This window comes from Pezoporus occidentalis, unplaced genomic scaffold (genome assembly GCF_034315485.1).
Source record: "Pezoporus occidentalis ecotype Australia unplaced genomic scaffold, CSIRO_AGI_Poc_V1 ctg230, whole genome shotgun sequence".
In the NCBI taxonomy this organism is placed as follows: domain Eukaryota; kingdom Metazoa; phylum Chordata; class Aves; order Psittaciformes; family Psittacidae; genus Pezoporus; species Pezoporus occidentalis.
This window is the reverse complement of record NW_026914181.1, coordinates 393011-408013: the sequence shown is the minus strand read 5'-3', so window position 1 is coordinate 408013 and position 15003 is coordinate 393011. Positions and strand designations below refer to the sequence as shown.

Below are 15003 nucleotides of genomic sequence, written 5' to 3'. Positions count from 1 at the left end.
TCAGGGGACTGGAGCACCTCCCGTATGAAAACAGGCTGAGAGAGTTGGGGCTGTTCAGCCTGGAGAAGAGAAGGCTGCGTGGAGACCTCATAGCAGCCTTCCAGTATCTGAAGGGGGCCTATAAAGATGCTTGGGAGGATCTCTTCATTAGGGACTGTAATGATAGGACAAAGGGTAATGGGTTCAAACTTAAAACAGGGGAAGTTTAGACTGGATATAAGGAAGAAGTTCTTTACTGTAAGGGTGATGAGGCACTGGAATAGGTTGCCCAGGGAAGTTGTGAATGCTCCATCCCTGGCGGTGTTCAAGGCCAGCTTGGACAGAGCCTTCAGTAACATGGTTTACTGTGAGGTGTTCCTGCCCGTGGCAGGGGGGTTGGAGCTTGATGATCTTAAGGTACTTTCCAACCCTAACTGCTCTATGATTCTACAATCATAAGAACTTTGCAGCTCCATAACCACTACAGACAAACCTTAGCCATGAAGTCTGGTGAAAACCCTTACTCCTTAGGTCCCCTCCCTTACTCTTTGCAAGCGACTTTAAATGGGACTAATAGATATACAAGGAAATTAGTACTTGCATTAATAGCTCCAATTTATTCTGAAGCTTTCACTTTCTTTTAACACATTCTGATACATGCTGCAGATTTGCTTTTCCATATGACAGTATTTCAGGCTTGCTTGCAAAGGACAGCTGTCATAAAGAAGATTCCTTGCTGAAACGACAGTTTTCCCTTTGTGGCTTATTAGAGCCAATTTAAGCCAGAATAACAAGAAGTAAAGAAACAAAACAAATGCATAGCTGTCATTTAAAAAACATAAAAGGCTTTAGGGGTATCATTTATGAAACATAAAGAGATTTCCTTCTTTAGCAGTGTTCCAACACATTACTCTTTCGTGCTTAGTCCAAGACATGAATATACTTGCCTAAAATGTCAGTGAGGTATTTATACAAAGGCAACTTTTCAGAAACCTATTATTGTGAATACAAAACAGGAAGTACAGTAATACCACCAGTATATGTTAAATAATGCTTAGTATAAACTGTGCTCATCAACTAATAAGCAGTGTTAATCCCTTTAGGGGAAAGGGAGATGTGAAGTGTGAAGTGAAAATACTGACTCATGATAAAACCTTTGAGAATTTTTCCCACAAGGTTTTCTGTTTTCTTGTTTTGGTTTGGTTTTTTTTCCCCTCCCTTCCTAATAGCAGACAGAACACAACAGAGGACAGAATTTGCAATATAAATGAGAAAATGAGGGGTGAAATGAGAAAAAAAAGAGGGGTTTAAGATTGATGATGTGTTTGAAAGTGAAAAACAAAAACATGAAAATGTAATAAAATAATAGCTCCATAAATGCTTAATGATATTTTGCACTCTGCAACTCCCTTCAGTTCTCATGCTTTTACTAGCTAAGCATTGTAACAACTATGTCATACAGAATGCGCACTTTCAGGAAACTACTTTATCAACTACTCAAATGCATCTGTACTGGTGTGCAAGTGTCACAACTATTTAGAAGAGGATGGAAATAAAAATGCCATATAATACTGAATAGTCTTCAGCCACTAGACAGATTTTAGACTGTGAGAAAACCTCATCTTAGTTTGCTCTTTTCAAAATATTCACAGCTGTAGTGAAAAAGAAAAAATAAAAACAAAAAAACAATCAAGAGCTTCCAAAGTACAAAGCCCTGAAACAAAAACCACATGCAAATCCCAGACAGGCAGAAATCAAAACTTCTCTTTCCTAGGGTCTGACAAACAGATATCTATTTACAAATGTGTAAGAACATCTCTTCTGACACAACTCTCTCACAGTCACACAGTCTCTCTCTCTCCACTTTCTCCTACAGGCAGAATATTTTGAAATCTTCATGCAAGCTAACAGACTGAACTTTGGTTTGACTGCCATCTGCTGACCCCATGTTTTGGCAACCTGAAGAGCCATTTAAAAACGTGCACAAAGCTTTCAAAATGTCCAGTTTCTTATTCCACTTCCTGGTACCAAATTAGAGATAACAGGTATTTATGTTTAAATAAATCAAATTACACCAGATGTCTTGATAATTAGCATCCTTCAGCTAACTTTCAGATAAACAAACACAGAAAATGTAAGATGACTAATAAGATGACTATTGAAACAAAAGTATTTAACACACAGGACCATTGTGATATGAAGAAACAGAGAATTAGGTACAACAGCTACTCCTTAAAGAGAAACATAGCTGAAGCAACTACTAAAAAAATAAGGAAAATATAAAATAGTGATAGACTACCTTTATTTTCTTCTGCAAGGCAGAACATCACAACAATCCCGTTTGCCACACAAATTTTTGATATTATGTAAAGTCTTCGTTTCATTGTATCCCAATGAAACACACACATACATACATGAAAGAAACCAAACTCACTTTCAAGACCTTCATAGTTTGCTGGTTTCTTTCCTTCAAGATGGCAAATACTTTGCAAAGGGCTGATTTGATTGCTGATGCTGAAATGATGGAATCAAGGCATGAATACAGTTATACCTACCAGCCACTTTGCAAGAGACCACACTGCGCATGAGGACAAGACTTGTAGGGATTTTTTCCTAACCAAGAACGCTTTTATGAGTACAACACACGATTTAGATGCATATCTCATCTCAAATTGAAGCAATAAGAAATTTATTCTCCTCTTGCATGTAAGAATAGCTTTAGCTTATCTAAGTGTCTGCAGTTAAGTGACTGAGCAAACTGTGCGTGTACAAAAAGTCATAATCTCAGGGCACCACAACCATCTGGCTGTGAAAATACCTTGCTTATTTTCACTCTCTCCCTAATTTTTAATGAGGTGGGAGAGCTCTTATATCCTACCTTCCTTTTTAATTTTTCATTTAGCAAAGCTGTAGTTCTTTCATTCCTTTGTTATATGAGAAAAATGGGTGGCAGGAGAGGAATCAAATGATTATACCTAAATAAGCTATTACTTAAACATATTATATAAATATATTTTAATAAGAAGACTGTTAAAACTCAAAGGGTTCAGACTTGCCAAAACAATGACTGTTTCAGCCCAGTTTGTATTCCATGGTGTATTTCTGGCTAATCAGACACTTACTTTAGCCACTTTTTTCCTAGTACCTAAAGTTCCAGTTCTCAAAACATTCAAACAAATGCTTATCTTTAAAGCAAAGCTTATGCATAAATGATTCAAGTGTTGGAATCAAAGGAGAGAGAAAACAGTTCACAGAATACAGTAGCTTATGGTGAAAAGAAAACAGTTATAAAGGTAACTAAACCCATGGAAATCCTACCACCAAAAAATAACCCCACAAAAACACACAAAAAAACCCAACCAACCAACAAAGGAAAACATAACCAAACCCAAACCCACACAACCAGACACAAAAAAAAACAGGCTGATATCTGAACAATGAGTTTGGGTTTTTCTAAAAGCCCAGAACTTCAGGTGGCACACCAGGTACACAAATCCTGGAGGTTCTGAAGCAAACCACAACTTCTATTCTCTAAGAAGAGTACTAATTAAAATAATTTATTTTAAAATATATTTGGTGACACAGACGGTTAAAGGCTCCAATTCATATTTTTTCTTTCCAAGAACTTACATTATTTGTGTTCTGTCACAGCCCTGCTGGCAGATCACATCAAAATATGCCTTTGTTGTGAAAATGTGTCTGTTTAAACAGTTTCTTTATTTGTGATGTGGCATTTTCTGTGAAACATACACTATTTTCACATGAAAAACCAAAACAGAACCAATTCCTATTCTTTACAAAACTAAATGATCTTGTAGAAATCCTGCAAACAATCTAGGACCTTCAGTGGTGGCTTTTTTCCTTTTCTTGCTCTGACCACAAGAACTGAAAGTAACCCAGAAAGAGGAAACACAGAACTTTCCCTTCAGTCAGAACTTTGAAATCTCTTCAGATGTAGTGGGGTTTCACAGTCATAGAAGAGGGAAGAATTTTGTCCTCTGTGAATGTTAAATCAACAATTTTCTTGAGAAGCAGTGACAGAACAGCGTCCCACAGTGCCTACAGCAACTACAGATGGTTTACTTTGTTCCCATCACTACTACAAACATTTTTGTTCTTCATGCACAAAGGATATATACGTCTTCAAGAAGAAGGTGCCAAACTTCTAAAGGCACAACGCTAGCAATAAACTGCAGTGAAGAGCATAACCTATTTCCACTTCACACCAATTCTTTGCGCTCTTTCATTCGTTGACAACACTTTTTCTGGAGAGGAGGCAGTTGAAGCAATAGCATAAAACACTTCCTGTTCATGTGGCAAGTCTACATTCTGATAGCAAAATGCACACGAGCAAGACAATAAAAACCCATTAGTTATTTTCCAAACAATGTAAGTGCATTATTTACCACATGCCAGTACTCTGATCTAGCTAAGACATACCTTTCATTTAAGAAATGAACTGCTTATCTTGATTTCAGTTGCACAGAACCAAAACAATATCCTCTGCAGCCAATGTTTCTGAGTGAAGAAAAAGTTTGCACTCTAGTTCCCCCGGGAAATGCACTGTTTCTAAATACAGGCAGGGAAGTTCTGAGGAGCGCAAGGAATAGGAATCAGTGGAGAAATCTAGGATGAAGCCAGCTATACATTTTCTCACACACACTCAAATGGCATCATTAGTGCATGAATTCAACAGAGAAGTTCAGATATCAGATCAAAATGGTACTTAAGCACTAAAACAGGCATTTAAAGACTAACACACTTCATCATTAAATGCACAGAAGATTGGTGTTCCAATTTCATTTAAAAAAATTAGAATTTTGTAAGCTAGCACTTACATACCTTAATAAAACTAATGTAAATGGCCATTTTATAGGTGCAGTAACATGTTCCAAGATGTGTGGTTGCCAATTACACACACCTCATATGTTGACTGATGAACACACACACCCTGGTGTGTGTTCTTGCTTACATATCTCACGTGCCTCCTTGTGAAGTAATGGAATAAGACTTGCCTTGCAAACTGGCTAACACTGCCTCTTCTCGCTCAGTGACTTCTGCAAAAAATATTCACTGCTAAGAAAAACAACTTCTAAAACACAGCTAAGCTATCTGCAATCTCAAGTACACACTCTCCGTTGCAAGACCCAACCCTGTGATAACCTCCGTTTTCTGTATATCACTGTCAGACATGTGTTTTCCCCAGACTGGTTGGCATTCAGCATTTTTCTGCGTGTGTTGCTGCCTGTTGTGAAGACTTAGTCCTCCTCACAGATTGCTTTTTGCATACCAGCTAGTTTCTCTCAATGACTACCTGCTTTACTATTTTCTCATTATGAAAATACGGGCATGCTCATGCTCTCCACACAACAAGGTACACTGTGGTGCACAGACAGCTTTCTTTTAGAATAGTTTTTCTCTTTAAAAGACTTGGGTTTTATAATTTTGTTTTGCTTATTTTGAATAAATGCTGGCTAGTGTGCAAGAGCTCTAACAGAAAGGCATGCTTTGTTCAAAACAATGTATTTCTTAGCCTGCTGGAAACTAATCTGTGCTTTTTATTGTGTTTTGGTTTGGTGGCTTTTTCCCCCCTTCACAGTACTTAATTCCAAATGTATCAACATCAGAACCTGCAGCTCACCTATCATGCTCATTTCTGACAAGACATAGCAAAACCAATGCCAGACTTCCACAGAACCTGTGTACAAAGGAATTCAAACTGTCTTAATCTCATTATACTGTGTGATGCTTTATCTCTCATTCCTCTGTTTTCAGTGAGAGTCCAACTGTGCTTGTCAGGATCTGTCTATAGATAACAGCATGTATTGGCAGGGTAAGGACTTTTCCTGTGCTACCTCTCTATCGTGACACATTACAGACCCCTTCATCTCATCTACTTTGCATCTCCTTTATGAGGTTTAATACCACAGGAATTACGTAATACAGGAGCCATCATTCCTGATTATAGTTATTCAAAGCAACAAGAATGAAGACTAAGGGTAAAGAACTGTCCAAGACTCTCAGGAGACTTAGCAATTGGATAATATTCAATATAAGTAAATGCAAAGCAATGAACATGGAAAATTGGGAAATTCAATCTTTCCTTCATATATAAACGGATGGGCTGCAAGATGAATCATTACCACTTCTAGTTTTAATAGACAGTGATGAACACTTTACCTCAGCTATTCACAGTGATCAAATATAAGCAAACCAAGTGTTAAAAATTCAGAACCACTAATAAAAGAGTAAAGACCAAACCAGAAAGAATCATTATGCACCATACAAACCCATGTTGCAGCCACATTTTGGATAATGTAAGCAGTCCTGGTCCCTTTCTCTCAGCAAGGATATAATAGATCTGGAAAAGGTTCAGAGAAGGACAGAAAGGATGATCAAAGGCACAAGACATTTTCTGCTTAAGGCACAGTGGCTCTCCTTTCATTCTGCACCTTGTTCACTGACTCCAGTCATTCAGAAGGTTTTTTTCTCTCTACTGTTAGTCTTCTTTTTTTTTTTTTTTTTTTTTTAAGAAAAGATTATATAACTCATAGAAAGGTAGAGGGGTGTGAACCAGAGAAAGATTCAGGTTTGCGTATCAGTTGTTTTAAGAACCAGCTGCTTTGCCAGAAACAGAGAACAGAGATGTGTGGAATGGGGGCACAAAGGATGATTTGGCATTAAAAGCCGTACATGTGGTATATGCTTCTCTGCAGCACAAAGCTTAATTTGCCACAGAGGGCCACACATTTAAAACAAAGAAGTAACTACACCCTGATTAATTAAATTCTTCAACAAAGTAAGAACATAACCCCCAAAGGCAGCAGTCACCAGATTTCCAGAACTGTTGAGTCCTACCAGCCATTCTCTGGCACCACCCAATCAAAATACTCATTTGACTTTCAGACCCTTCTCTCTCAATCAATTTCAAATACCTTATAACATACACGTTTTTCTAGGTTATTCCAAAAATCTAGCAAACTGTTGAGATCCTGAGCCAACTCTTACAACTGTACATACATCAAATCATACAAAGCTTCAAACAAGCTTTTGTTATTAAATTACATTGGCACATGCAACCCTGAGGTACTCCAGTGACCTAAATAGTCATCCACCAAGTTTCCACTGTTCACAAGAGATGTTTATATAGCCCAGGCTTTGCACTCCTTCCACCTACCTTATGAAAATGACATATTATGAATCAGTGATCTCTCGTGGTTCCTTTTTCTCTTATTATAATAGTACTACCTTCATTTCGCTTGAATGTTAAGAACTTTTTTAAATAATTAAAATCTTAAGAAGGAACCTGTTTTTCCTGAACGAAGCTATTATCTTTTATTGTTATATGTACTGCACATAAATGGTATTTTCACTTATCCTTACGCAGCAAGTACATCACATGTGCAAGACATCCAGCTTTCATCATTGATGATGTAAAGCCTGATCTCCTTCAACGCAAAAGAAAAATCAATCAGAAATTCTGCCTATGATGTCCTATTTTCCTTCTCCCCACACAGGTTTCATAAACAAAAAAAAATAGTCCTAATCAACTGAAAGGACTAATGATAGCATCTAATATTCAGAAAGAACCTTAAGCAAAAGATTACTAATATCCTTACTGAGAAACAAGTGTGTATCAACTAATCCCCAAATTCAACATCTCTTCAGAGTTCTTTACTAATATATAAAGCTTGATCATACTCCAACTTGCTCATTATAAAGCTCAGAGGTTTTCTAAACCTAAACCTGAAACCGTCACCGCCTTAAAGCATTCCATCAAACAATGAAATTGTACGCTGGCCACTTCAACCTCCCAGGCTGCACTCCAGCATGGCTGATACTAAATCAGTTATATATACAATGCTGGGCTTTCTATTTCACCATGGCTTCCATTTTTACTGAAATGGCTTCCACCTTATCAGGGGAGAGAGAAGTATCAACACCTACTATAAAAGTCAGTCAACATTCTACATTCTAAGATCATGCATTTAGTACCTCATGCTATTCTGAGCTTTGAACTTCTTGTCCTTTCCAAGCTGGCTGGCTGCCTTCAACTGATTTTTTTATAAAATTCCAGTCAAAACATTTCAGCTCTTGCATGAGAAAGAGACAGGGGAAAACGTTACTTTATTTACAATTTTTAAAAATTAATAAAAATAAAATTTTTTCACCCTAACCTTTGAAGGGAGGTGCTGAGACCTGACCACATTAGAAAGACTCGAAACATCTCAATTTGAAATAGCTTTGTGAGGTTTGTTGACATTCTGCAGATACATTTTCCAACTTTTGACCACTCAAAGACAGATCCTTACCAAGGCTTCAGGATTCTTCAGGTCATGATGGATCCAGGCTCTCAAAATGAGAGCAGGAAAATTACTTCTCCCCTTACTGGAGCTACGTGAATCAAGTCAAGCAGGAGGAGCAGACGAAGAACACCAGAACTGACTCCACGAGAAAAAAAGTTTGATATGTGAACAAACTGAAAGCCAAGGTGGACACTGGGGCAAAACTGATACTCATTAAGAAAGAAGTCTACATGTGGAAACCTGGGAGGAAAAAGAGGACTGGGGGATTCTGGCTGGGCAGGAATACATTCAATGAGAAGCACAAGCAGAGGGAAATAAAGGTATCAACTGAGCAAAATGACTAGAATCAAGAATCATATTGAGATTAGATTAACAGTTTGCTGAAGATCATGAAGTCAGTAGACGCAGGAAATACAGACCAAGAGAATACTGCATAAAGAGAGAGCAGGCAAACTGAATATGGAGAAATACCAAAGAAAGAATATAAAGAAGGAGTTATGTTTATGGAATGTTGGAAGAAACATTACCACTGAAAAAGTAATTTATCTACCCATTACCATTCTTTCACATTACACCCCACAGAGAACAGCAAAAGAATTTATCAATATATTATCAATAACTTTGTCAATTTATCACCTATTTCAAGCAAGCATGTTTTCTGTGGCAGACCTAGAGAGTGCAGTACTGCTGATAACCACAAAGATCTCAATATGACACTGAACAATGGAACCTGAATGCTCCCCCCAGAAATTGCTCATCTGATTTTAAATAGTGTAAATCAAAGCCCTCTAAAGTAAATTAGGCATTAAAGTAACGAGAGGCAATCATAATGACTTGTAAAAATAATTTTCTAAATTAATGCAATTTAATTAATCATGCACAATGAATACCACTTTAATTAATGTACATAAAGATTGCATTCTGATGCATATGCACAAAGAAGAATTAATTAAGATTATACACACAATCTTACCTATGACAGTTCTTAACTCATGTGTGCTCAAACAACAACATTCTCTATAATTCTCTTTCAATATAATATACACAATAAACTCCATACATACTGTGCATTTTGCATCCACAAAGAGGAAAGCTGGGCAGAAGACCAACTGCAAAGCAAGTCCTGAGTGTGTCCGTGGCTACAGCCCAAGTACCATAATTGCGGCTGTTCCTCTAGCTTCTGTAGCTCACAGTACTATACTAACATCTTTTTCAGCATCACTTCCATAAATATTTAAAACTTTTTGGAACATCTCTTCCTTAGCTGTTATCAGTAGCCTAATGAGGCTTATTAAATATAATAAGATGCATGCCATCCAACACGCCTGACTGTGAAATATGCCTTGCTGAGCTTTGCTTATCTGCTGTGAAACCCAGTATCCCCAATTACAAACTACCAAGGCCCTGACAGCTCCTGAGGATGCTTCTACAGGAACATAGCCAAGCCACATGTCTCTGGAGGGTTACTCAGCTGTACTCCTCCCCTGCACAATCCAAACAGTGACACAAAGTGGGAAGAGTGAACTGGAAGGATTTAGAAGGAATGGTTTATCATCATGTAGACTGTTCTCTAGTAGGATGTGAAAACCTGTACCTTTATAAGCATGCACAAAAGTTTTAGCAGTTAAAATCTGTATGGGTACATGAAACTCAACCATAAAATCAGTGTTACTTCTCTAGATGAAGTTGTTTGCTTTGTCGTGAAAAACAGAGTTGACCCAACCCAACACTTACGAATTAATACCCAGTCCTCACGTACTGCTCAAATGCACCCCATTTTTAGAAGCTTGGTTCATTTTAATCCCGTATGACCATTCCTGGAGGTATTTAAAAGGTGTGTAGATGTGGCGCTTAGTGACATGGTTTAGTGGTGAACTTGGCAGCACTGGCTTAGCAGTTGGACTCGATGATCTCAAAGGTCTTTTCCAGCTTTAATGATTCTATGGTTCTACTCTGTGTTCCCAGGTTAGCTCACAAATACAGTGTCATTTCCATGTTACTGTTGAAAAAGTAAAACAAAGACCCCACCTGGTGTCAAAGTTACAGACTCATTGAACTGAGGGGTGGTATTTACATAGCAAACATTAATACCTTTTGAATTTTCCACTTTGCTAATAACCTGGAGGCTTTCTGACACCCTGCGTTCCTCATCCAGACTTGGTGAGTCTAGGAGGTATGAGTAAGAACAAACTTTGGCCCTCTGCCTTTACCATCCCATATCTGTACTTTTCCTAATGAAACAAATAAGCTTTGATACCTTCAAAAGTTTTCTGGTATGTGTCGCAGAAAAGTTTATGGTATTAGTGATGCTAAAATATATGACTGAGTCAATGTAAGGAACGCTTTCCCTTATACAGGATAGGAGCAGGCATATTTACTTTTCTGTTCTATTTGAAGTAAAGCTATTATATTTTTACATACATTGTTTGGATGTATGTTTTCACAGACAAAATGAAGCCAACTTATCCTGGCTCTATAGTCTATCTGTCAAAGAAGAAAATATGCAGCCCAGCAAGTTTTCCCTCCAACCCTTCTTTTCAGGCAAGTAATAAATCTTGAGTGAAAAAGTCACTGTGCTCTTCAGCTGTCACCACTAAGATTTTGGTTTTTAAAACCATAGCAGCCTTAAGGCTGATTTACTACTCAGCTCTCCACACTCTGACAATCAAATAGTTGGAAACAAAAATCACTTTTGCACACCTGGAAATATTTGCTGTACTCATGAGAAAACAAAGTTTTCATCAGTGAGGAAGGAGGCAGGGGAAGGGAGAGAGAGGAATTCAGGTGAATCTTAAAAACAAGTTCTGGACTTAAAGAGAAACTTCATACATATGTACCTGAACACAGAAACTACCTCTGCATTCAAACAGAGTGCTCAGGCTCTTTAGGGACTATGGGTTCACTGTACAATCCAGCATCAAATCATCAGCTTGGAAGTCTCGGCCAGTAATCAGCTATGCTCATCATCTGTGTCTATGCAGTCATTTCAGTTTGGAAGGTGAAAAGAATGAATTAAGTGATTCAAAAGTTGTCACACTTTTGCTCTCTCTCTGGTTTTTGGTTTGTTTTTTTAATAAAATTGATAAGCTCTTAATCACCCAAAAGTGTATACATTTTATATTAACAATGGCAAAATTAGTCCTTTGAGAAACAGCTACGTTCCAGAGCACCTCTTTGTCCTAGTCAGAGTTGCAAATTCAACAAGATTAAGGGTAGAAACCCAAACACATACCAGAGAAAAACAACTGATGGAAAATACGATGGTGCCAAGATTGTGAAACTATGTTAGAATATCAGATCCTCTTTCCAATGGCATGTAGTTTGATATCATTTTTCCCTAAAGCTTTATTTCCTGAAAATTTATTATATGCTTGAGGACAATCTTGTCTTCAAAAGAAATTCCACATCTCCTGTTATTTCAAAGACCCACACTTGCACCTGGGCAAAATGATGTAACTACTGTAGGTGCTGGCTGACTGAGGAGACCCACAAAATCTCACTTTCTGTTCTTAATCCCAGGGCTTTACAAGAACATGAGGAGTGCCCTTTGACTAGCAGAGAGTGATTTCAGCATTTAAAGTAAAAAACTAATAATTCAGCAGCATAAAGAGACACGGCGATTGTGTTTATGTACTTTGATTCCTCTTCTGAAACACTTTCCCACCTGTTCTATTGTCATGACACCTACAAAGCCCACCTGCAAATGAAAACTGATCTCAGTAATACAGTACCAGGCAGGGAAAGCAGTTTAGCAACTTACTTGTTAGTTATCTCTACCAGTCCCAAGGACAGACTCCATCTCCAGTAACCTAGCAGTGCAAAATTAAGAATGTAAAAAGATTTCACTCTAACTAGTGTTTACTTAGTACTAATTTATTCAACTGTCATAAAATACTTTATGAAGCAGTACCAGCATCACCTCCTTCTAAAGCACCCAATCTTGTGCCTTGTCTTCCAAATCTGGATGAAAACTGCACAGAAGCAATGCTGAGAAATGACAGCCAGAGAGATACCACCCTTCCCTGTCTGGGACTTCCCTCACAATGTATCACTGCGAGGCCAAGGGACACTCGACTGCTCGCCCTTGAGCCAAATCCAATGCAGAGCAGACTGAAAAGCAAGATATTTACATTTCCTCCTCCAGAATCCTAAAGCACTCAGCATAAGCCTTCTTTCAGGCGCAAGTCAGTTGGGGGGGGTTCCCACCTGAGTACTAGGGACAAGAGGGGGAAAAAATCATACCACGACAAAAACCCCGATGCTCTCCTTCAAAAATCCATGACCAACCCTATCTGCATTAATGTACCTAAAGGAGCAGGGAGCGGTGGGATGGTTTGAGAAGACACAGAGCTAGGCTGCTAACTGCAAGGAAAATATCTTCCTGGTGAAGATGGTCAAACAGCACAGCAGATGCTAAGAGGCTGTGAGATCTCTATCCTTGGAGAATCTCAAAACCCTGCTGCACCAGCCTTGAGCAACCTCACCTAGCACTGAAGCTGGCCCTGCTCAAGCAGGAGCCTGGACCAGAAGATCCCCAGGAGCCCCTTCCAACCTATTGTGTTTTATGATCTTTGATCAAAACAGTGAGGGGTGGAAACTTAGCACATGACTGACGGGATATGTGATTTGTACCTCTACAGTCCTACACCATATTTGGGATAAACTGAAATCTCACCAAGTCAAAGCTGTAACACAGAAAGAGCCTTTAGCAAAATGTACCTGACCAAAACGAAAATCACAAATAAACAGCTATGTAAATGGGAAAATTTATCACATGGTAGTGAGCTAATTTTGTGCCACTGCATCTGACTGCTAAATATGCTTGTAGCATCACCTGCTTTATAACAGCACATACACACTTCCAGACAATAATGAATAAATATGCAAGATTCCTTCCTATTCCTTTTAACTTTTAAAACTGCAAACCTAAATATGTGAATTTCTTCCATAAGCCTTCAGAAAGACAGAACTTTGATGTTTTTAAAAAGGAAATATTATTTACTTTTGCTACAGGCAAGAAATTAAAAGTTTCTTTACTGATTCTGCCAAATGGCTATATCATGGGGTTTTTATTTTCATCAAAACAAGCCATTTTAATTTAAGGTTGTCCCATAACTACACTGTAATTTTGGGGGTCAGATCAACTTGATGAACCTCTCTTATTTCTCTGCCCAAACGACTCCTCCAAATCCAAATGAACCAGAGGGGAAGGAAGTTTTATTCCACACTTGGCAATTACTACAAAGAATATAGGTTGCAGTTTTGCTTTATTTTGTTTGCGTAAGCAGAACAGACAACCCAGTAGTATCCATGTGGTTTTTAAATTAAATAAGCTGAATTCAAACACAGTGGTTAATACACTAAAACCAATGGAGCTTAATTAAGGAACAGCAAAACTTGCAGGTGAAAGAAGAGAAGGGGAAAGAGGAACAAAGTGAGGAAGAAGGTTTTAAAAAGCAAAATAAATATGCAAAAATCTGCACTGATACAATACACAGAACACATGTTTCATATACCAATACACAAGATACTTTAAAAGTGGGAGCCAAGCCCTCCTGTACTAACAGAGAATTTGCGAAGATACAGCTCTTCAGTATTCAGCCTACCAGGACAGTTTCTGGTTTAAACTACACTGAATCCCATGAGCACAGACAAAATCCAGACCATCATCAATCTAGAGACAACAGGCAACACTTGACAGCACAGCATCTCATCAATCTTCATTTGTCCCATCACATCCTGTCATTCTTATGCAAATAGCATATTTGAGGATACATCTTTTCTGCACCCCACAATAAGGAGAAGTGAAGCTGTCAGGAGCACCAGGATGTCATCCTACACCACAGGCCATCACTTCACTCAGCGCCTTGTGTTTTACATCACAGCTAACGTGTCTGACATTCAAATCTGGCTCAGCAGGAGCTAAAACTATCTGACCCCCAGCAACATGCATCTTGCTTCCTGTGCTAAAACTTTCACTAAGGTCCCCAGGTCGGACAGACTCTCTGCTTTCACTGTACTCTTGCTAATGGAGATTGAAACTTCTTCAGAGGAAAAAAGATATCTGCATGGGCAGGTAATGATAGCAATTCACCCTTCTCACCCAAGAAATAAGCCCAGTACTAAAAGGCTGGGAAAACAGATTCCACTGGAAAAGAATAAAAAGACACAGAGACCCTGATGAATTGGTCCAGGTTTTCTTTCATGTAAATTTTTCAGACTACACCTGAAAATTTGTCTACATATATGTCTGAATAGAACATTTAATTTCAAGCTAAGTAAATGATAGCTTTCAAAATACTTTATGCAAGGTTTATGGGGATGAGTGACCTCTCCTGTTAGGCCAACTGATAGATGGGAACATACAGAAAGTTTGGAAACATAAGAAGCTCCATAAAATTACTGCAAAATATTTTAGGTATGAAAAAAATCACTCCTGAGTGGGTAAGTCACCAGAAACAAAAAGCATTTACCAGTTAATCACTTATCAATTCTACTTACAGAATGAAGAATAAAAGGGAAGATTTTACTATTATTACTGACTCAGAGTGTTTTGTTTCTGTATCACTTTCAAAGAATGTTCAGAACATCTTGTTCTCAAATATTTCCCTTCTAAGAGGAATCACTTTCTGTACCATACATGGCTGAAAACCGTACATGCTGGTTTTGTTTTCTTATGAAGAACAGAAACCATCCTCAAGTATTTCCAGCATCACAT

General features: G+C 38.2%; 1 protein-coding gene across 16 annotated transcripts in view; it reads right to left on the bottom strand.

Annotated features, from left to right (window-relative positions):
- The window catches only part of AFG2A (AFG2 AAA ATPase homolog A), a 226725-nt gene that overhangs the window by 148050 nt on the left and 63672 nt on the right, over window positions 1–15003 (bottom strand). For 2 of the 16 annotated variants that reach the window (XM_062621662.1, XM_062621667.1), the window contains one exon: window positions 12046–12094. The exons of 9 other annotated variants lie outside the window; for them this stretch is intronic. In XM_062621662.1, the coding sequence (XP_062477646.1) occupies window positions 12059–12094 (36 nt within the window). In that variant the 3' untranslated portion in view covers window positions 12046–12058. Of the gene's footprint in view, window positions 1–564; window positions 716–4173; window positions 4309–12045; window positions 12095–15003 lie in introns of those variants that run through there. 5 more of the 16 variants (XM_062621665.1, XM_062621659.1, XM_062621661.1 and 2 more) reach the window with 5 other exon arrangements.